Genomic DNA, 23,845 nt, shown 5'->3' with positions numbered 1-23,845 from the left:
GAAACCGTGACTGCATTTAATATCAGACTTCAGCTTTTGTTTGCTTTACCAACTTGTGGAAGTTGTAAATGGTAGTAAAGTTCTTTTTTCATCAATGTTGTAACTTCAAACAGTTGCTAAAACAGGCAGTCACTAAACATGGACTACCTATATTAACTGCAAAATCTGATAAAAAGCAACATGTTTTAACTATAAGTCTTTTCCTTAAGTTGTTTGGGATATTAAGGACAAAGCAGATTTAAGAAATTTGAAGACTGTCCAGTTCTGATAATTGAGCTAGACTGCATAAAGTGCAACATTTGACTGAAGCACGAATTTAACTAAAGTAATTTTGCCATTCTACCTGCAAATCATATAAAGAGAATAAAAAGTAAAATGTAGCAAGAAATGGTTGTGTCAGAGACGCATGGAGCTGATTGAAAAACATAGTAACAGATTCTGGTACAGATTTCACAATGCAGCAACAACTAGATCATACTGTCCTACACTAAATGGGTGTTATAAGCAGCAACATCTCTAAGAGAGTGCAGTAACACAATATAGAGCTCACCTGTGGATCATATTGTGTGAATGCAGGTAGGCAAGTCCCTGCAGAGCACCATGCGTTATGGCTGCAATCTCTACTTCCTGCAGTGGTTTCTTGTGTACTAGGAAAGAAGGGATGGAGGAAAGAACATTATTTAAAGGTCTCAGAAAAGATATGTGGGAAGACTGGTCTCTTCAATTGGTCTTGGACTCACCTTCCAGCAAATCTGAGGCTGAGCCTAGGCAGTATTCCATCACCAGCTAGTGAATTAAGAGGAAATGTTAGCATAGGGCAAATAAATCCTTTGAACTTCAAACATCCTGTCCCAATCAGGGCTCTATGAGCCCAGTATGCCAATTCCATTTTGTACCTGGCATTTCCAATTCACTTAAGAATATAAGAACACTAAATCAAACCAAAAGTCCACCATTCTTGCACCAATGCCACCCACCTCCAAAAAACCCCTGAATATAAATAGAATACCACCCAAAAAAATTTCTTCATAATTTTCAAGAAAGGAGCCACCTCTCTATTGCATTGCAATTCCCTCCCTTAAATTGCATTAAGGTTTCAGGCAGAGAAGCAAGAAACCCAGTCATCATTCAGGCCCTTTTCAAGACTTCCCCTCATCCAAAGCCCAGTTCATCTGCATTTTCACTACATATCTTAAATTCTTTAAAAGGCTTTCTGTAATATATCACACGAATGGCTTAGAATGATCTGTTTCACTCTCATCTTACCCATGCTGTATGTTCCCGTAAGTAGCAGCCCTTGTATTCAATTGTGTTTGGGTGTCGTAGCTTTTGCAAAAATTTCACCTCCTTGATAATGTCCTGCCATTTCTGGAAAGTACAAAAGAGAGCCTGAGCTCCAATATACTTCTACATTTCAAGTAAAGGAGAGAATATTACAAGAAGCCTAGAAAATTTGAAAAGCAGGAGAACTGGATTACCTAGGCCAGGGAGTGGCTAGAAGTTAACGGTCAACACAACTGTGTTAATAGTTTAAAGAGGACCAACCTCATTAGACTGCTTCCCACTGTAGGACATCTTCTTAATAGCCACCACTTCATTGTTGCGTATGTCTCGAGCCTGGGGAAGATAACGAGAGTAAACCAAAGAAGGATGATGAAAATAACTATCAGCATCCACAGTCACGTTCAGAGAGGAACTTGGTTCCTATGCCTGGAAAAAATACAGTTCAAAAGGAGTAAATTTCACATCGCACGGTGAATCACGCTGTTGTGGCCTGTGCAGTTAGTAGCTGATTCCGACAGCGAGGAGGCTGGTGTGGTGCTGCGCCAGCAGCCTATGCAGTTGGCACTCGAGCCGGACAATGAGGAGGCTGGAGAAGATGTGGTGCCAGAGGCGGGGATTCAGCCAGGGCCTTCAGAACCTCCAGAAGCTCCCATAAGCGAAGAGGACGAAGAGGAGGAGCTTCTTCTCAATGCACGGGCGCGCAGAGCTGCCAAAAGGCAGGAGTGGCTCCTCAGGAGGAGGTCTCCTCGAGAGTAAAGCTTGGGGCTAATTGGCCACTCCCCTAGCCTATTTAAGGAAGGACGACGTTTGATTTGGCTCTTGTTTCTCTCTTATCAGTTTTCCTGCAAATTGCTTCTGGGCATTCTGCCAACCACAGTTTTATGGTTATCTGAAATACTGTGCCTCAGAACTGAGTTATTATTCTTTGAATTCTTGTTGGCTGTTAATGAAGTTAAATTAACAGCCCTTGTTCAGAAAAGACTGATTTATTGTACTTGTGTTCGAACAACTACTAAGAAAGCTCATTAGTAGTCTTTAATTAGTAAATTAAGGTTTGTACAGACTTTGTGCGTGCTGCGTTCTTTGGGGTCCGTAGCTGGGGCAGAACACACGTATTCTTACAGCAGAGAGGCCCACGAGGCCAGAGATACATGGGACTGGCGAGTACCCAATAATCCATTTAAAGTTACATCATCACTACTAAATCAGACCAGTTCATCTTCCCATTTTTGACCATGGCCAATCAGATTCTCCCTGAGAAAGCTATCAGCAAGATGTGGAGAAAGTTCCTCCCACTATTGCTCTTCAACATCTAATATTCAGTGATATTAATATTCAGTGATATCCCTCCTGATGGGATGGGACCCAGAAGCAAAACTGGTTCTACTACAAGCAAGGCCGATGGGAAAGAGTTGTGTTAAATGATCTTGGCAAGGCTTGAGCATTAACACTCCTTTGGCACTCACAAAGTAGACAGCTCCAAAACTGCCATGACCAATCTCCCGCAGGTCAACAAAGAGCTTCTCAGGGTCATCCTTGAAGAACAGCTCAGCCACTTCGGGGTCCTTCAAACTGCCAGCCCGGGCATTAGACGGCATGGCGGCCGTGGATGAGGCTGGGCTTCACTGTTGCTGTTCTCCTAAAGTGGGAAACAAATATTAGCAAAGTGGACCAGCTGGGTATAAATAAGGTAATTTATTCTTATTTATAAGAATGTAATTCAATGATAGCTGATGCTGCCATCTTGCTGAAGCAAAGCAAATCCTGAGATCCTTGCTAGAAGAAAGGGTATAAATATATGAAAATTATACTCCCATTTGAAGAAGTGGGTTCAAGGCCACATGTAATCCACATGTAATAATATTCTCACCTACTCAGTTTACCCAATTTGTTATTTGCATTAATTTCTGCGCTATCTTTATTGAAAGGAGAGATGAACAAAATGATATGATTCTCTATTTTTTAAAAAGTACAAGCCTTTGGAGGGCTTGCTACCATGTTTCCCCGAAAATAAGACCCTGTCTTACAGTCATGGCCGTAAATGTTGGCACCCCTGAAATTTTTCCAGAAAATGAAGTATTTCTCACAGAAAAGTATTGCAGTAACACATGTTTTGCTATACACATGTTTATTCCCTTTGTGTGTATTGGAACAAAACCAAAAAAGGGAGGAAAAAAAGCAAATTGGACATAATGTTACACAAAACTCCAAAAATGGGCTGGACAAAATCATTGGCACCCTTTACTTAATATTTGGTTGCACACCCTTTGGAATAAATAACTGAAATCAGTCGCTTCCGATAACCATCAATAAGCTTCTTACACCTCTCACCTGGAATTTTGGACCACTCTTCCTTTGCAAACTGCTCCAGGTCTCTCTTATTGGAAGGGCGCCTCTTCCCAACAGCAATTTTAAGATCTCTCCACAGGTGTTCAATGGGATTGAGATCTGGACTCACTGCTGGCCACTTCAAAACTCTCCAGCGCTTTGTTGCCACCCATTTCTGGGTGCTTTTTGACGTATGTTTGGGGTCATTGTCCTGCTGGAAGACCCAAGTTCTCCGACGCAAACCCAGCTTTCTGACACTGGGCTCTACAGTGCGACCCAAAATCCATTGTTAATCCTCAGATTTCATGATGCCTTGCACACATTCAAGGCACCCAGTGCCAGAGGCAGCAAAACAACCCCAAAACATCAGTGAACCTCCACCATATTTCACTGTAGGTACTGTGTTCTTTTCTTTATAGGCCTCATTCCGTTTGCAGTTAACAGTAGAATGATGTGCTTTACCAAAAAGCTCTATCTTGGTCTCATCTGTCCACAAGACGTTTGCCCAGAAGGATTTTGGCTTACGCAAGTACATGTTGGCGGGGCGGAGCCTGACAGCCTGATGAGCCGGTAAGAGTTTTTCCCGGCTCCGGAATAGTGGGCCGATAAAATTTATCATCTAACTAAAATGGACAGAAAGTTGTGAAGGTCTGTTTATGATTATCTGGGCTAACAGCGGAGGAAAAAAGAGAGTTGTTTGGGACAGTGAATAACCGATAAAGAGTGTTTAAAGCGTGGGGCCTAATCGCTGTTGTTGGAATGCCACAGAAGAATGTTTGGAATTGTTTTTAGACAGCAGCTAGCTTCAAGGAGTGATTAATAACTTTACAACCTCACACGGTTAAGCAGCCTGTTTTATTACAGACAAAAAAGAAAAACAGAATAAAAAAAAAAAAAACACCCGCTGGAAGCAGAAGGTTTATTGGATTGTTGCCCAGGCTGTGAAGATTTATGCCACCAAAACAACAAAAAGGTGTTAGCAAATATAAGTGGCAACGTATCCATCCTTCAAATCACACTGCGGCACGATTAAAAAGACAATCTCTGGGTGAATCGGAGCAAGAGAGTTCAGAAAGTGAAACAATAATGGCGGTGAAAACTGGCTCACAGCCAGCAACAGTCGATGAACTCAGAGAAATGCTGACTAGCACTAAAGAAGCGATTTTCAAAAGAATGGATGAGTATGCAGAAAAAGTGGACAAGCGCATGGACCAATTAGCTATAAATATTAGTCATAATGATAAACAGATTAAGCTTCTTAGAGTGGAAACTGACCAATTAGGGAAACAAATGAGGCAGTTGGAAGAAAAGCACTCTCTAGAGTTTGATGAGCATGAGAAAAGGTTGATTTCTCTGGAAGATCAAAGCAGAAGATCATCAATACGAATTCGAAATTTACCAGAGATGACAGGAGAGGACTTGAGGAAATTGATCCCACGATGGTTTAAAGAAATAATCCCTAATTTGGCCACGGGAGAAGAGGACATTGAGCGTGTCCACAGAGTGGGCGCTTTCAGAGCTGGATTTCACACCAGAGACATTTCGGTAAAATTTTCTAATTATTACAAAAAAGAGCAGCTGATGATGAAACTGAGGTCGTTAGCTGTGCTGAAGTTTCAAGGACCTACAGTTCAAGTTTATAACGATCTTTGTTACCAAACAATTAAGTGGAGGCGCAGCGTTAAATCAATCACCGAAGAGCTCAAGAGAAGGGAGATAAAGTACGCATGGGGATACCCAGTATTTATGAGGTTTATGTATGATGGGAAACAATATAGGATTACCTCTTTGGAGCAAGGTATTGAGCTACTTAAAAGTCTGGGGCTGGAATTGCAGGACGATGCTGTTCCTAAAAGTGCCAATGGTGGAGGAAGAGGAGCCACGGCAAGTGGGGAGTGAAATCGACAAGACTGAGATGATAAATCTGTAAAATATTAATATTAGAAGGCTTGCTGGTTCTGGACTGTGGGCTTCATCCCCCCCCCCCCTTAAGGGAATGGCTGGAGCATTAGGCTACTGGGGATTTAGTGGGGGGAAAAGAGTTTGGGGAGATCTGGGGGTGGGGGGTGGGGAAAGGGGGTAGGTTATGAGGGTTATTTAGTTGAGGTCGTTTTGTGTTTTCTTATATGTCGGTTTAAGTTAAAGTGCACAAGGGATCGTAAAGAATTTGTATGTGCTGAATATGGATAAAACTATAAGAATTATAACACTCAATGTCAAAGGTTTGAGGGCAGTAGTGAAAAGGAGGAGAATCGAACAATTGTTAAACAAGGAAAGATCTGACATCATTTTCTTGCAGGAAACTCACCAGGATAAGGAGGGAGTAACTGAAGTGCGTTTGAAGTGGTCACTCCATTATGAAAAGTCACTGGGGACTTCAAAAAAAAAATGGGGTGGCCATACTCATTTCTAAAAGAACTGGATTTATTATGGAGAGTATAAAAAAAGATGGGCATGGTAGATTTATTATGATTAAAGGTCAAATTGAAAGTACAAAATATACATTGGTTAATGTTTATGCCCCAAATGTGGGACATAGAGAATTTTTTTTAGAATTGTTTAAAGTAATAGAAGAATTTAAAGAAGGACATGTCATTTTAGGTGGAGATTTTAATATGGTTATGAATAATAGATTGGATAGGACCAATCCCACAAGTGCTGAAAGGAGGAATAATATCACCATTTTAAATAAATTAATAAAAGAAAAAGATTATGTGGATGGGTGGCATTTTCTTAAAGGTGGGGAGCCCGGTTTCACATATTATTCCCCAACCTATAAATCCTATTCTAGAATTGATTATGTTTTCGTTTCTAGGGATATGGCAACTAAGTTGTGTAGAATGGAAGTGGGAGTAATTAAAGTAACAGATCATGCGGTGGTTAGTTTAGACTTTATGGTAAAAAAAGACTATAGAGAAGCAGTTAGATGGAAGGTGACTACAAGGATTCTTAAAAATGAGAAAGTGGTTGAGAAAATGCAAAAGGAGATATCAGAATTGTGGAAAATTAATGAAAAAGGAGAAATAGCAACGAGAATGGTGTGGGATACCATGAAGGCGGTGACACGGGGAATATGTATTGGGGAAGCCTGTAGTGTTAAAAGGCAAGAAACTGCATTACGGGAAAAATTAGAGGAACAGATTAAGAAATTGGAAAAAGAGTACTGGCACACAAGAAATAAACAGAAATTAATAGAATTACAAGCTAAAAAAAAGAATTAGAGAATAAAAATTTAGACGAAGTTCAGAATAATTTAATATACATGAAAAGAGAATTTTTTGAAAATAGCAATAAAAATTCTAAGATGCTTGCCAGGCTCACACAAAAGGAGAAAGCTAAAAATTCAATAGGTATAGTGAAAGATAAATTGGGGAATTATTGTAGTACAATGAAAGGAAAGTTAAAAATATTCCAGGAATTTTATCAAGAGTTGTACAAGGGTAAGGAGGTTAAGAAGGATAGAATGGAAGCTTATATTGGGAAATTTATAAAAAGGGGTGTGGAAACGGAGCATAAAGAATTAATGGAAAGGAGTATATCGCAAAGGGAAATTGCAGAAGTAATTGAAAGTTTAAAGGTGGGTAAATCACCTGGGGTAGACGGATTAGGAACAGAATTCTATAAAACATTTAAAACATTATTAGTACCGAAATTATTAAAGCTGTATAATGCAATATTAGAAGGGGAAAAGATTCCAGAATCATGGGAGCAGTCGTTAATAATATTAATACTTAAACCAGATAAGGATCCGACGCTCCCTGACTTGTACAGACCAATATCATTAATAAATCAAGATGCAAAAAATTTTTCAACTATTTTAGCAAGAAGAATGAATCATTTTATAGGTAATTATATAAGGGAAGATCAATGTGGATTTGTAATGGGCCGTCAAATGCATAATTTGGTTGGAAGAGTGCTAAATGTAATTCACGAGATCAAAAATCTAAAGCTTAAAGCGGGGATATTAGCGTTAGATATCTTTAAGGCCTTCGATTGTGTGAGCTGGCAAGCATTAAAGATGGTAATAGACAGAATGGGGTTTGGAAATAAATTCAAAGGTGTAATAGATCAACTGTATTCTCGGAACTCTGCCTTAGTGGTAGTGAATGATGGAGTTACAGACAAGATACAACTCGCCAGAGGAACAAGGCAAGGGTGCCCACTCTCACCTGTCCTATTTGTATTGGTTATGGAACTTTTGGCCAATGCATTAAGAGATGACGGGGAGATAGAAGGGATAGGTAAAATAAAACTAAATATGTTTGCTGATGATACATTGTTAACAGTTAAGAATATAGTGAATATAGTGAATATAAAAGAATTTGAAGAAATAACTGGATTAAGAATAAATTGGTCAAAATCTGAGTTGATGCTGTTTAATTACACTAATAGGGAAGAGAAGGATTGGGAAGGGAGGCAAAGCGAAATGAGAATTAAAGATCATATTAAATACCTGGGAGTTAGAATTACAAAAAAATTGGAGAAGTTAGAAAAGGAAAATCTAGGCAGCTTAAAGAAAGAGATTTTGGAAAGTCTGAATAAATATAAAAGGTTGAATTTATCATGGTTTGGCAGAATTGCCTTAGTAAAAATAAAGATTTTAGCAAAGATCAATTTTGCTTTTAGGATGCTACCAATAAAAATATCAGAATTAGAGTTAAAGAGTTGGCAGAATATACTGAACAACTATTGTAACGGGAATAAGAAAGCGAGGATAAATAAAAATAAGTGGTATCTAAGCCAAAAAAAAGGGGGGTTTAGGACTCCCAAATATTAAATTATATTATGTCGCTAACAGGCTTAGACATGTTATAGAGGCAATTTTAGGAATAGGGGAATTGGAATGGTTGGAAGATAAATCTAAAATTAAAACCAAATTAGAATGGAAGTTGGAAAATATATTTTTTATGGAAGGTGGAAAGAAATGGGCTGAGAGCATAAGCAATCCTCTCCTGAAGTTTCATTGGGAAATTTGGAGTAAATATAAAGGGAGGTTGCTTCCGAAGAACTCTCCATTATCACCGGTAGTAATTTTGGAAAAGTTCCCAGGGAATTTGAAGAATAAAGTGAATGAAATTTTAAAAGAGAAAAATAAAATGAAATTAAGGGAATGGTTAGGAGGAATGAGGACACGTGGGGAATTGGAAGAGGTTCTAGGAGGAAAACGGTTGTCTTGGTTAAATTATAGCCAAGTGGAACAATGCAGTGGTCCCCAACCTTTTTATCGCCGCGGACCAATCAGCCTTTGATAATTTTACCGTGGCCCGCTGAGCGCGCGCAGGGGTAGGGGCTTTGGGCCACACGTGCGTACCTGCGCGGGGCTCTCTTCCCTGGAGCTTTTGCGCACGGCCCAGGAGCCTTTGCGCTGCAGCGTTCATGTCCCCCGGCCGCTGCGCGGCCCGGTGCCAGGTACTCCACGGCCCGGCACCGGTCTGCGGACCGGGGGTTGGGGACCACTGGAACAATGGACTAAAAATTGGATAAGAGAAAATGGAGAGTGTAGAGAGTTAACGAGGTTTGAGGAATTAATTGAAAAAATCAAACTGTAAAGGAAGAAAATAAAGGGATAAAAGGCTTAATGAGCGGAATCTATAAAATATTGTTGGAGGAAGAGGAGAGGGGAAATTTAGGAAAGATGGTATGGGAAACTGATTTGAAGATACAAATAGGGCAACAGAGTTGGGACAGAATTTGGCAACAAAGAGTGTTGAGAAATATGTCACTAAGAATAAAAGAGAATTACTACAAAATGGTATGGAGGTGGTACTTAACTCCGGTTAGATTAAGCAATATGAATCAGCACTATTCAGATAACTGTTGGAGAGGTTGTGGGGGAAAAGGAACATATTTACATATGTGGTGGGATTGTAAATATGTGCAAAAATTGTGGAAGATGGTGTTTAAGGAGATAGAAGAAATTGTAGGAATAAAGGTAGAAGAGGCACCAAAGGTAGCATTACTCTCACTATTGGAAGATATAAAATGTAAAAAAGAGACTAAAGAATTGATAATAAATTTGTTGACCGCAGCAAGGCTAATGATTTCTAGGAATTGGAAGATACAAGGTGTTTATAATTTGGAAGAATGGTATAAGGAGATATGGGATATTGCCATAAATGATAAATTGACCTGCAATATTAAAGTAAGGAGGGGCATAATGAAGGTAAACAATTTCAATGGAATCTGGAAACAGTTCCTAATATATGTGTTTTCTGGAGGAAGAGGGATATCACCACCAGAAGAAACTTTAAGATTCTGGAAGCAGGAATGATCCCGAGGGGTGGGGGAGCACTTGTTATTTTATTTATTTTATTTATTTATTAAATTTTTATACCGCCCCCTCTCCCGAAGGACTCAGGGCGGTGAATAGCCAAAATTAAAAACACACAATACAAATATTAAAATACATTAAAACGAAATTAAATTATCTTAGGCTTCTCCAATTTAAAACCCCTTGCCCATAAAATTCCCCAATTAAAAGATTTTTAACCCAGCCTGGCTTGCTGAAATAAAAAAGTCTTCAGGGCCCGGCGGAAGGTCCGGAGGTCCGGGATCAGTCGTATCCCTGGGGGTAGCTCATTCCAGAGGGCAGGTGCCCCCACAGAGAAGGCTCTTCCCCGGGAGGGTTGCCAGCCGACATTGCCTGACAGACGGCACCCTGAGGAGGCCCTCTCTGTGGGAGTGTGTTGGCCAGTGGGAGGTTATCGGAGGCAGAAGGTGGTCTCGTAAGTATTTATTTATTTATTTTATTCGGCTTATATGCCGCCCTATCTCACAATGGACTCAGGGTGGCTCACAACAATAAAACACAAGCCACAATAAAAATAAAGACTAAAATCTAAAAAATTTAAAATTAACCCATTAAAACACTTAAAACCCCATCATCAGACCAGGTCAAGGGATTTGAAAAGCCAAGTTTTTAATTCCCGACGGAAGGTGCGAAGGTCAGGCACTAGTCGGAGCTCCAAGGGGAGTTGATTGCAGAGGGTGGGCGCCCCAACCGAGAAGGCTCTACCCCTGGGGGCCGTCAGCCGCCACTGTCTAGCCGACGGCACCCTGAGTAGGCCCTCTCTATCGGCGCGAACCGGGCGATGGGATGTTGTTGCTGGCTGTAGGTGGTCCGCCAAATATCCTGGTCCTAAGCCATGTAGGGCTTTATAGGTCAACACCAGCACCTTGAATCTCACCCGGAGGGCAACCGGTAGCCAATGCAAACCACGCAGGAGGGGTGTAACATGGGAGTATCGGGATTCTCCCATCACAACCCGCGCGGCTGCATTCTGCACCAACTGAAGCCTCCGAGTGGTCCTCAAGGGCAGCCCCATGTAGAGAGCATTGCAGTAGTCAATCCGTGAGGTGACCAGCGCATGAGTAACTGTGCGTAGGGCATCTCGGTCCAAGTAGGGACACAACTGGCGCACCAGACGTATCTGGGCGAATGCCCCCCTGGTCACGGTCGTTATCTGGTCTTCTAAGCTCAACCGTGAATCCAGAAGGACGCCCAAGTTGCGCACCCTGTCTACAGGGGGCAAAACTTCACCCCCTATAGTCAGCGATGGCACCTCTCCCCTGAACCGAGATGCCGGTACCCACAGCCACTCGGTCTTGGCCGGGTTGAGTTGCAATTTGTTTCTACCCATCCAGACCCGTACTGCTTCCAGGCACTGGCCCATCACATCGAGGGCATCACTGGGTTGGTTCGGGGTGGAAATATAAAGCTGAGTATCATCAGCGTACTGATGATACCTCACCCCAAATCCACGGATGATCTCCCCTAGCGGTTTCATATAGATGTTGAACAGGAGAGGCGAGAGAACCGACCCCTGAGGCACCCCACAGGTGAGGGGCCTCAAGGTCGATCTCTGCCCCCCCGCCAACACTGCTTGCGTTCGACCCAAGAGGTAGGAGGAGAACCACCGTAAAACAGTGCCTCCCACTCCCAACCCCTCGAGGCGACGCAGCAAAATACCGTGGTCGACGGTATCAAATGCCGCCGAAAGATCCAGAAGGACCAGAACAGAGGAATGACCTCTGTCCCGGGCCCTCCAGAGATCATCCACCAGTGCGACCAATGCCGTCTCCGTGCAGTACCCGGGCCTGAAACCCGATTGGTACGGGTCATGGTAATCCGCTTCATCCAGGACCAGAGGGAGCTGACGAGGGTATGAGTGACCATGCATAAGGAGTCCCGATCCAGAAAGGGGCGCAACTGGCGTATCAGGCAAACCTGATAGAAAGCCCCCCTGGCCACGGCTGTCATATGCTCTTCTAACGACAGCCGTGCGTCCAGGACACCCAAGTTACGCGCCCTCTCCGTGGGGGCCAATGTCTCGCCCCCAATAGTCAGCGATGGCACCAGCTGACTATATCGGGACTCCGGCAGCCACAGCCACTCGGTCTTGGAGGGGTTGAGTCGGAGCCTGTTCATCCCCATCCAGACCCGCACGGCCTCCAGGCACCGGGGCATCACTTCAAGGGCATCATTGGGGTGGTCTGGGGTGGAGATGTACAGCTGGGTGGCTTTGGGGTGGAGTTCCATCAGTACGCTGACGACACTCAGCTGTACATCTCCACCCCAGGCCACCCCAACGATGCCCTTGAAGTGATGTCCCAGTGCCTGGAGGCCGTGCGGGCCTGGATGGGGAGAAACAGGCTCCGACTCAACCCTTCCAAGACCGAGTGGCTGTGGCTTCCGGCGTCCCGATATAGCCAGCTGGTGCCATTGCTGGCTATTGGGGGCGAATCATTGGCCCCCACGGAGAGGGCTCGCAACTTAGGTGTCCTCCTGGATGCACAGCTGTCTTTAGAAGAGCATATGATGGCCGTGGCCAGGGGGGCTTTCTATCAGGTTCTCCTGATACGCCAGTTGCGTCCCTTTCTGGATCGGGACTCCCTACGCACGGTCACTCAAGCACTCGTCACTTTCCGCCTGGACTACTCCAACGCTCTCTATATGGGGCTCCCCTTGGGGTGCACCCGGAGGCTGCAGTTGGTCCAGAATGCAGCCGCGCGGGGGATTATGGGAGCGACGGGGCGCTCCCACGTGACACCTCTCCTGCGCGAGCTGCACTGGCTTCCTGTGGTCTTCCGGGTGCGCTTCAAGGTGTTGGTGATCACCTTTAAAGCGCTCCATGGCTTAGGACCGGGGTATTTGCGAGACCACCTTCTGCCGCCAATAGCCTCCCACCGGCCGGTTCGCTCGCACAGAGAGGGCCTCCTCAGGGTGCCGTCGGCCAGACAGTGCCGGCTGGCGACCCCCAGGGGGAGAGCCTTCTCTGTGGCGGCACCAGCCCTCTGGAACGACCAGCCAACACCGACTGCGACTGGTCGGAGAGATAGGAGGAGAACCACCGTAAGACAGTGCCTCCCACTCCCAACCCTTCCAACCGGCGCAGCATGATACCATGGTTGATGGTATCAAAAGCCGCTGAGAGGTCTAATAGGACCAGAACAGAGGAGCAACCTCTGTCCCGAGCCCTCCAGAGATCATCAACCAACGCGACCAATGCCGTTTCCGTGCTGTACCCAGGCCTGAAGCCGGACTGGAACAGATCTAGATAGACGGTTTCATCCAGGTACTGCGGGAGCTGTCGCGCAACCACACTCTCAACAACCTTCGCCAAGAAGCGAAGGTTGGAAACTTGACGATAGTTTGCCAAAACAGCTGGATCCAGAGAGGGCTTCTTGAGGAGGGGCCTCACCATCGCCTCTTTCAAGGCGGGAGGCAAGAAACCCTCACTCAAGGAAGCGTTTATAATCCTCTGGAGCCAGCCTCGTGTAACCTCCCGGGTAGCCAGCACCAACCAGGAGGGACACGGGTCCAATAAACATGTGGTTGCGTTCAACCTCCCCAGCATCCTGTCCACGTCCTCGGGGGTCACAGGGTCAAACTCATCCCAGATAACAGTCTCAAGACACACCTCGGACAACCCGCCTGTACCTACCCAGTCAGAGTCCAAGCCTTCCTGAATTTGAGCGACTTTATCGTGCAGATAATGCGCAAAATCCTCAGCACGACCTTGCAAGGGGTTTTCCCGCGCTCCCAGATGGAGAAGGGAGCGGGTCACCCTAAACAAGGCAGCTGGGCGATTTTCTGCCGACGCGATAAGAGCGGAAAAGTAATTACACTTCGCCGCCTTTATCGCCACTAAGTAGGTCTTGATATAAGACCTCACTATTGTACGGTCAGATTCGGAGCGACTGGCCCTCCAACTACTCTCTAGACGTCTTTTCCGGCGTTTCATCCCCCTCAGCTCCTCGGAGAACCAAGGAGCTGGGCAGATTCGGTGCCGGGTCAGATGCCGCAAAGGCACGACCCGATCTAAAGCACCAGCGGCCGCCCTATCCCAGGCGGCCACCAGGTCTTCCGTCGAGTCACGAGCCAGAGTCTCAGGAAATGGCCCAAGCTCCAATCGGAACCTATCAGGATCCATCAGGCGCCTGGGGCGGAACCACCTGGTCGGTTCCGCCTCCCTGCGGTGGGGCGTAGCGGTCAGGAAGTCAAGTCTGAGGAGAGAATGGTCTGACCATGACAAGGGTTCAATAACTATATCCCCTGTATCTAAGCCATTCAACCACTGACCAGAGACAAAAACCAGGTCCAGCGTGTTTCCTCCTGTGTGAGTGGGGCCCTGAATTAACTGGGTCAGGTCCATGGCCGTCATGGAAGCCATGAACTCCCAAGCCACGTCAGATGCTTCACCGATGGACGGCAGGTTGAAATCCCCCATGACTAAAAGCTTGGGGGTATCAACCGCCACCCCGGCTATAACATTGAGGAGCTCGGGCAGGGTCGCTGCCACACAGCAAGGAGCCAGGTACGCAACCAGCAGGCCCATCTGCCTCCCATGGCCCCACTTCACAAGGAGAGACTCACAGCCGGCTATCTGAGGTACAGTGGCCTCCCTAGGATCAAGACCTTCCTTTACAATAACCGCCACCCCCCCCACCCCTACCCTGGGCCCTCGGCTGATGAAATGCGCGGAAACCCGGTGGGCACATTTCTACGAGGGGGACCCCCCTCCAGGCCCAACCAGGTCTCTGTAATACCCGCCAGGTCCGCTCCCCCCTCCTGAATCAGCTCACAAATGAGGGGGGCTTTATTAACCATGGACCTGGCGTTGCACAACATCAGCCTAAGACCCAGGCTCTGAGACTCTGGACAACCCAGGGAACGAGAAGAGCATTGGGAGCCGGAGCACGTCACCGCTTGGAAACAGCAGGTGCATGCCCCCACAACATGATATGGCCCCCTGCTCCCACCATACCTGCCCCTCCCACCCATGGTCCTGATGACATCACCCTCTTCCCTACCAACACCAACCCCCTCCGATCCCTGCTCCGCACCTCCCCTAACGCGACCCTGTGCCGGGCCTGGCCCCCTCCCCAACAAATCACCCTCCCTATCCTTTGCCAAACAACCCTCCCCCCTCCCAAAACCCCTTAAAAGATTGGCAAATGACAATTTTAAAAAACCCCTCAACCCCCTCTTCGCCGCATGCCACCTCTCGGGATTCCAGAATCTGTCATCGAGGTAGGCCCTCGATAAAGTGGAGGGCCAATCCTGCGAGAGGGGGGAGTCTCGCAGAACAAGAAGCTCAGCTGCCGAATACATCTTGCCACAGAGGATAAGTGACCATGTCCCAAGGGTCCAGATGGAAAATAAGAGGTCCAGTGGAGAGCAAATAAGATGGGGGCATCCAAAATCCGAGGTCCAAAGTCCACTGTCCCCTCACCACAGTGGGTAGGATCTCTTGCCGAGTCAACACAGTTCAAGGGGGATACAATCCAACCACCCTCTCACAGTGATTGGTCTGATGGTCAGTCCCCTCTACTGGTGAGATGGAAGTAGTGAACCTTTGCAATATCAGCACAGCACAAGGGGTTAAAGTCCATAGCCACCCTCTCACAGTGGCTGGTCTAATAGTCCACAACCACCCTCTCATGGTGGTTGGTCTGATAGTCAGTCCCCTCTGCTGGTGAAATGCAAGTAATACCATACCGACTCCACCCGAGGGGCACAAAAAAACCAAGACCACCCTCTCACGGTGGCTGGTATGATGGTCAGTCCCCTCTGCTGGTGGGATGGAAGAAGTACACCGGCTCCCATAATCTCCCAACACAATTTACAGTCCCCCTCCACGGCAGGGGGAAGGGCTCCGATGAATATGAGCCAGATTTCAGTGCTAGTGAGTCCATAAACGGCAACCAGTCCGAGATAGGCATAATGCCAAGGGGAACGATGGAAAATAGGGGGGAGAAATCTCCCAGCCCCCAAAATTCAGCGGAGGCCTCCTAACGACGTGAGGAACTAACCCATCAACTGGGCAGCCCTCCCGCCGGTCATTGCCAGTCCCGGATGGTCGATGTTGTAGTTTGCCGTTGAGCCCATCGAGCACCTCAGCAGGGTTGACGGCCGACGCTCTCAGCAGTCAGCAGTGGGGTCCTCCTGGGTCTCCTGCCATAGCGTTTCATTTCATTTAAATGTCGACGGATAGTTCGCGCTGACACTGATGCTCCCTGAGCCTGCAGGACAGCTTGAATTGCTTTGGAACTTGTTTGGGGCTGCTTATCCACCATCTGGACTATCCTGCGTTGGCACCTTTCATCAATTTTTCTCTTCCATCCACACCCAAGGAGATTATCTACAGTGCCATGGGTTGCAAACTTCTTGATAATGTTGCACACTGTGGACAAAGGCAAATCTAGATCTCTGGAGATGGACTTGTAACCTTGAGATTGGTGATATTTTTCCACAATTTTGGTTCTCAAGTCCTCAGACAGTTCTCTTCTCCTCTTTCTGTTGTCCATGCTTAGTGTGGCACACACACACACACAATGCAAAGACTAAGTGAACTTCTCTCCTTTTTATCTGCTTTCAGGTGTGAGTTTTATATTGCCCACACCTGTTACTTGCCCCAGGTGAGTTTAAAGGAGCATCACATGCTTGAAACAATCTTATTTATCCACAATTTTGAAAGGGTGCCAATGATTTTGTCCAGCCCATTTTTGGAGTTTTGTGTGACATTATGTCCAATTTGCTTTTTTTCCTCCCTTTTTTGGTTTTGTTCCAATACACACAAAGGGAATAAACATGTGTATAGCAAAACATGTGTTACTGCAATACTTTTCTGTGAGAAATACTTCATTTTCTGGAAAAATTTCAGGGGTGCCAACATTTACGGCCATGACTGTATATTTTTTTGAACCCTGAAATAAGTGCTTGGCCTTATTGCCATGCGCTCAAAAGCCCGACTGGGTTTATTATCAGGGGATGTCTTATTTTGGGGGAAACAGGGTAAATATTTTCAGTTTTATTTTTAACTGAATGTTATGTTAACTGAGTCCAGCTCAATACTACCATGTCTTTTTGTCTACTATAACTACTCTGCTGCTCTTACGCAACTCCTCCTTGTGTAAAATGAAGAAGTTGACTATAAGGGATTAAAAGGAATTAGAGGAACACAGATCAAGGGATGTCTAGATCCTTGAACAAAATTTTACTGGGCTTGGTATTTGTTAGCTGGGAAGCAGACAATTTAGTCCTTTACAAAGAATGCAGTGAGTATGGAAGTTGGTTATTTGTGTATAACCAGCATACAGGTACATCAATCTCTTCATTATTGCACAATGTCACCGAAGAATATTGCATGCATGCACATGAAATATTACCTACTATTAAGCAGATACCAAGAATGTAATGAGTCAGAGAAAAAAGTGTGTAACTCACGAATGAAGGCAAATATACATGTCCCAGGATAATGTTGCAGGATCCATTCTGGGTTGGTCACCGGGACCAGAGGTTTAGTCTTCCGAGCTTTTGGACTCATGCTGGAGACCATCCTCAGAGAACTCTCTAATGGAATGTCTAACATTCTAACAGAATGTTCCCTGAGGATGGGCTCCAGCAAGAGTCCGAAAGCTCAGAAGACTAAACCTCTGGTCCCGATGACTGACCCAAATTGGATTCTGCAAGTGTGTAACTGTTTCTGGAACATGTGGGAACAGCTGTATCAGATGACATCCCCCCATACAAAAAAATTGCTCATTCTCTGTAAATGTTCTTTTGAAAAGGGTAATTTTTCTGTACTCTTTTCCCATCTTCCAGTCTGCTATATCTACAGCAAATTTCTCCAACATGGTTCCCTCCGGGTGCACTGGACTACAATTTCCATCCAACATCGCCAATAACTTGTTGGGAAATCTAGAAATTTATAGATTAATCCCTTTGGTAGGCACATTCTGGCTAAAAGCTATTTACACAACATTTCTAAAGTGAGCTCTTTAAAGGTTAAAGATATACATTTAAAAACTGGTATTTCGAGCCTCTGAAATAAGATGGAATAAATGTTAAATATAAAAGAATATTTAGTCCAATCACAAAGTAACCATGTGGGTAGAAAATGAGCCTCACTCCAAAAAGCAAGAGGAAAATGTGTGTCCTACCAAACAGACTATTCCTTTTGTTCTCAGTCCAATGGTGAAGAACTTAAGATTCCCAAAATGTCCAACAAAAGAAGCCTGGCAGAGATTCATGAGCAAGAAAACTTGCTTGCCAGCAGCTGACATTAATAACAAGGATTGCAGTTACAGCCTTGAATGTTACAGAATCGGTATCTTTCATGTCTGGCTCATTCAAAATATCTTCATGAGTACCTTTGACTGCATTTTCCCATTAAGGAAGGTCCAATCACAATTCAGAATCCAATATCTTAATCTTAATCCATGAATAAATTCTGGAAAATATCAGCTTCTCTCTAGTTAATTACACTTCAGAAATCCAGCATTTTCCTTATTTGCTCCTCAGAAAAATCCATAGAAGTTAATCTGCAGCACAAGTTATCAGGATCCAAAGTTTCCCAGAAACCAGCCTGTTGCACCCTTCACTGTACAGTGCAGCATCAGAACAGGAATACCCAATAAACTTTACTGGTAACAAAGGTCTCTTTTCATTACCAGAATAAACTGTCTACAGCAGGGGTGTCAAACTCAAGGCCTGGGGGCCAGATGTGGCCCACAGGGTGCTTAGATCTGGTCCGTGGGGCCACCCTGGAAACAACAAAGGACTGGCCCGCGTTGCTTCTGCCAGCAAAAACGGAGCTCAGGAGCCCGTTTTCGCTGGCAGAGTACTTGGGCCATTACAGGTGTCCCCGACATGTGTGACGTTGAGCTGGCCACACCCACCCCGCCCCGCCCCGTCCACCCCGGTCCCCCGAGGTCAAACAAAACCCTGATGCAGCCCTCAATGAAATCGGGTTTGACACCCCTGGTCTACAGGCTGCCTATCCCCACACTGCTGCTATGACTGTCAAATGCATGAAGCACCAGGGTTTCAACGCCGATAAAATGCTTGTCAGATCTGGCCTGTAGAAATAGATTTAATGTGCTGGAAAGCACAGCCACCTAGATAGAAGGTTTCTCACACCAAGCCTTCCCCTTGACTGGGTTGCAACTGAGGTGAGCTGAAAAATAAGACCCACAGCCTTGCTGCAACTTTAAACTTTGAAACAACTACACAGAGTCCCTCCTGTTCACTCTATGGGATGGGCAGTGGTTGCTGGACTGACTCCAGAGGGCTGAAATGAAAAATAAGGAAATCAATAGTTTGTAGGCGGGTTATGTTGGTCAGAGGAAATCATTGCATTGTTCAGTTGCTTCCCTGGGAACAATCTAAAGAAAAAAAAGGCAAAGCGTAAGGCAAGAAAGCATCTGGAAGGATTCCTGTTGCGGTGGTTGCTGCCTGGCTGTTGTGGCCCCGCCCTCAGAGCCTATCTCATCGGAGGAAGAAGGCTCCGAACATGAAGAAGGGGAGTCGGCCAGGCCTCCCTCTCCAGGCCCCTCCCCTCTGGCACTGTCTCAGGTGCCGGCCGAGGAAGAGGAGATTAGCCAGGAGCCAGGTGTCTCCGATGAGAGCGAGGGAGGTGATCTGTCGTTCCTGGATCCACGCCAACGAAGGCGTGATAAACGGTTGCAGCAGTTAAGGAGGCGTGCTAGGGATTAGAACTGAGTCACTGGACCACACCCCAGAGACTATATAAGAGAGGGTGGTGGCCATTTAAGACTCTGTGACGGACAAAAACTAACTCTGGCTAGTCACTTGAACAATGCTTAAAGCTGCCGAAGGTTTCTTGTTTGGAACTGGACTATTTGCAATTTGTATGTATTTTCTGTTTATCTGATGAAGTAAAGCCCTTGGCAGTCAATGCTCGTATAGCTGCCAAGTTTTAGATAACAACCTGTGTGCGTGCCAAGTGCTTTCTTAACCCTCGGCTGGCTGTGTTTGTGTGTGTGTGGAGACGGGGACAGAACATCGGCTGCACCAAAGTGGCCGAAATTTAAGGCAGGCCCTGGAGTTTAAGTTTCAAATTAGGGATAGCAAAGTAGGGAGGCCTGTAATAGGGAATCATCTGGAGTTCACCTTAGAACAGCAACTTCACAAACAGTATGTGTCCTACCAAAGGAGCACACAAACTGATTAATCTCTTAAACATGAACTTGCTTTTTGGCAAGCGACAAAAGCAGAGAACATTTCACCCATTCTGTCAAGGAAATACTTTTAAGAGACAAACCTGTTTACTGTATTTTGCTCCTGGGTTGTCTCAAAATAGTCACACTGTGCGCACTCTGACAGGTTATGGGTCCAGTCGAGAGAAAAAGCTAGAGTGACTAGAGAAACCAGAGAGAAGAGAAACCCAGTGAGAGCTTGCTCCAGAGTCAGAGGAGTTGTGCATCGTGGTTTGTTTGTGGTTGGTGATTGTAAAGAAAGCAGGCAACATGGCTTCTGTCGGCGTAATGAGAGGTGGTTTCTTGGTGTCTCGGTTAAATGAGACAAACTACCTCTTCTGGAGTGTAAAGATGGAGATGTACCTGCGAAGGGAGGAGTTGTGGACGATAGTTACTAATCCACCAGCAGTCCTGGATGATGGGGACTGGAGAAGAAATGAAAAGGCATTAACCAGCATAATTCTGGCTTTAGAGAACAGTCAGATGATACATGTGAGGGGTCTCCAGTCTGCGAAAGAGTGCTGGGAGGCTTTGTGCAGTGTGTCTGTTAGAGAGACTGCGGGCAATAAAGTGTTGCTGACAAGGAGACTGTATAAAGCACAACTGAAGCCGGGGGAGAGCATGTCCACACATCTGCAGGCTATGAGAAAGACATTCCTAGAATTAGAGGAAAGAGGAATAACGTTTACTGAGGCACACAAGGTATATGTGGTGCTCAGTTCGTTGGACGTTTCATGGGACGTTCTTGTAACTAGCCTAGAGTCCATGCAAGAGAGGGACTTAACCATGACGTATTTGACTGGCTGATTGTTGGAGAGAGAACAGAAACGGCTGGAGAGGCGACCAGGAAAGGGAGGAGATAATGCTCAGCACAAGCCAACATCTGCAACATACCAGGATGCCGGCAGAACCGGTTGTTAAAAAAATTGAATCCCACCACTGGGTTAAGCAGGATGGTCTGTACATCCTAGGAAGGCAGGAGAATGGTTGTGCACAAACACTTATGAACACTCCCACACATGACAATTGTGTACGTTTATTGCATAGGAGATTGGGGCATGCAAGTTTTAGAGTGCTGCAGAAGATGCCAGACCTAGCTGAGGGATTTAGGATAAAGAAATGCGATGTGTATTTAGATTGTGCTGTTTGTAAGGAGTCAAAGTCCAGGGTGTATCCTGTGAGTAGGAAAAACTCAAGGCAAACAGAGTTATACGTAGGAGATCTGAAAGGTGTAATAAAGGTATACCTCCTGAGCGGTTCACTGCAAGTGGGGTTAGAGTAAGTAGTATTCATAATGAACCCCGTAAGTACCAAGAGATATAGTCATGGTCATTGCCTAAGGAAAAACATGATAAATGGAGGAAGTTAAAGAGAATGTCAGGCAGACAGAAACTAGACTGAGCTGGATAGAGAAAGTGAAGGTATTCAACCAAGAGATGGTAAGCAGGATGTAATGGAAAATAATGAGACAGAGTGTACAGAGTCATTAGAAAATGAAATTAGGAGCAGTTCCAGCAGCAGTAGTAGTAATGGTACTAGTAGTGTTTGTAGCAGTGAGAGTAGAAACTGAAGCAGGAGGCTAGGACATAATAGAAATATAAAGCAGCATGAATATGTTAAAGAATTCAGCTGTTCAGCTTTAAAGGGGAGGAGTGTCAGGGAAATACTTTCAAGAGCTGACCAGTTGCTACAATGATATAAGGCAGGGAATGAGTCAGCAAGGTTTTTGGGCTGATACGACTTTAAGAGGCTGTATATATAAGAGAGGCCTTGTGAGGGCGTCGTCTTGCTCGTGTGTGCTTCCGTGCTGTAGTTGATGATTGATTGCCTGACTTTGCCTAGTGCATGTATGTATATATTCCTTGTAGATAAACCACTATTTGAAAGACAAACCTGTTTACTGTACTTTGCTCCTGGGTTGTCTCAAAATAGTCACACTGTGCGCACTCTGACACATTCATTTTAAATGGAGACTCATAAGGTAGTTTGTATGTAAGTCATGAATCCTAAAAATTTGTTGTTTTTTTAAAAAACACACCACTTTGAACTGAATTGAATCATTTTATCAGCTGTGTTGAAATACTATATTTCCAAGAATTCAGTGTGATGGAATAATTGAGTATACTTAACTTGAAAACAATTTAAAAGCATAATATGCACTGTAACTAAACTTTTAAAAAACTTCTGAATGGAACCCCCCCCTCCTCAGGAGAGTCTACTTTATTTTTATTTCACATATACTGCAGAGTGGAACTAAAAGCCACATCGACAAGAGGAAGAACCTTCTCTTTAGACGAAGTTACTGATAAAGCCACACATGCTGTTTTTAAAGCATATTATTTTGGCTCACGTGTTTGGTGAACTAGGCACCCATAATCAGAAAGATATGGGTTCTTCAACATCTGCATGAAGCTGCTGCAGGAGCTCATCTGATGATTCAGAGTCTGATATCAACAATATTTTGATGATACCCAACTATAAATTGCGACCCCAGGCAGTCTTGTCCCAATGTCTTGGAGGTTTTAATGCTCTAGATGGGACAGAACAGGCTTAAATTGAACTCTAGCAATACAGAGCTACTGTTTGTATGTTGGGATTTATTTATTTCCATTTATTAAATTTATATGCTGCCCACCTCACTATCCGCATCCCTCTATGCCCCTTGTTTTGTCTCTGGATGAGTTTGGCCTTCCTCTGAAGGAGCAGGTTTGTGACCTGGGGGCCCTCCTGGACTTGTGACTACTGCTGGATCAGCAGTCAGAAGTTGTGCTGAGGGGGCCTTTCCCCAGCTTTGGCTTCTATGCCAATTGAAACCTTACTAGGGACGGGACGACCTGACTAGAGTGGCTCATTCTGTTACCATCATCTGGTTAGATCACTGCAAGGTACGCCACATTTCAGGTACAATTTAAAGTGCTGGTTTTAATATATAAATCCCTCCATGGCTTTCTGCCAGGTTACCTACAGGACCACCTCTCCCCACCAGGTCACTTTGTGCCAGGAGAAACATTTGGTTGTCCCCATTTAAAAAATAAATAAATCCTGGAGGGCGTGGCTGACGTCATGGCAAGATGTGTCCCTGGGGACTCCAGGGACAGCGCTGAAATCCAAGCCGCCGGGAGGTCCGTTTGGACCTGAAATCACCTCAAAGGGGCGATGAATGAAGAGAGCACACTGCTGATCTCAGGGAGACCGCAAACTCCCTGATTGATCCAGAGAAGGCTCTCAAATCTGACGGAGTGGAAAAGATGGCCATTGCGTGCTGGATTAAAGCTGGGACAGCCACAATAAGGAAGCATTGAAGATTGACTGTCAGTGTGATCGAGCTGGGTGAGTTTTTCCATGTTTGAACTTTTAATATTAAGGGAGAGAGGAGACCCCCTGGAGAATAGCAGGTGAAAGTGGGACCTAAAAGAGGAGGTGGAATTGTTTTTTTCTCTACCTCCCCTGGGAAGCGGCAAGGAGAGCTTTAGAGCCATCTTGGAACAGGAAGTTAAGCTGAAGAACATTTTAGAAACTTCCTAGAGAATATTTTGTAGTTAAAAGCTGGAATGGGCACCTCAAATATACTATTGGACAGTACAGAAGCCTTGAAGACTACAATATTCGGATAGACAGATTCGTTTTATTGTTTTTGTTATTATTTTATTTTTATGGAATTTAAAACGGAATATACGTATAAGAGAGAGTAGCAGAGCCACAGTGCCATCTAGTGGCAGAAGAGGAAAGT

The 23,845-nt window shown here is 45.1% G+C and overlaps 1 protein-coding gene across 2 annotated transcripts in view; it reads right to left on the bottom strand.

Moving 5' to 3' along the window:
• Positions 1-23,845, bottom strand: part of TAOK2 (TAO kinase 2) — a 131,981-nt gene that overhangs the window by 83,512 nt on the left and 24,624 nt on the right. For both annotated transcript variants that reach the window (XM_070944577.1, XM_070944576.1), the window contains exons 2-6: positions 2,751-2,923; positions 1,546-1,617; positions 1,267-1,368; positions 741-786; positions 551-647 (exon numbers count right to left, since the gene is read on the bottom strand). In XM_070944577.1, coding sequence (XP_070800678.1) covers positions 551-647; positions 741-786; positions 1,267-1,368; positions 1,546-1,617; positions 2,751-2,882 — 449 coding nt within the window. In that variant the 5' untranslated portion in view covers positions 2,883-2,923. The remainder of the gene's footprint in view (positions 1-550; positions 648-740; positions 787-1,266; positions 1,369-1,545; positions 1,618-2,750; positions 2,924-23,845) is intronic.

The sequence above is a fragment of the Pituophis catenifer genome, unplaced genomic scaffold, assembly GCF_029215685.1.
Source record: "Pituophis catenifer annectens isolate HBS135680 unplaced genomic scaffold, rPitCat1.0.hap2 SCAF_5, whole genome shotgun sequence".
In the NCBI taxonomy this organism is placed as follows: domain Eukaryota; kingdom Metazoa; phylum Chordata; class Lepidosauria; order Squamata; family Colubridae; genus Pituophis; species Pituophis catenifer.
The sequence above is the reverse complement of the archived record's forward strand: the minus strand, read 5'-3'. Positions and strand labels throughout refer to the sequence as shown.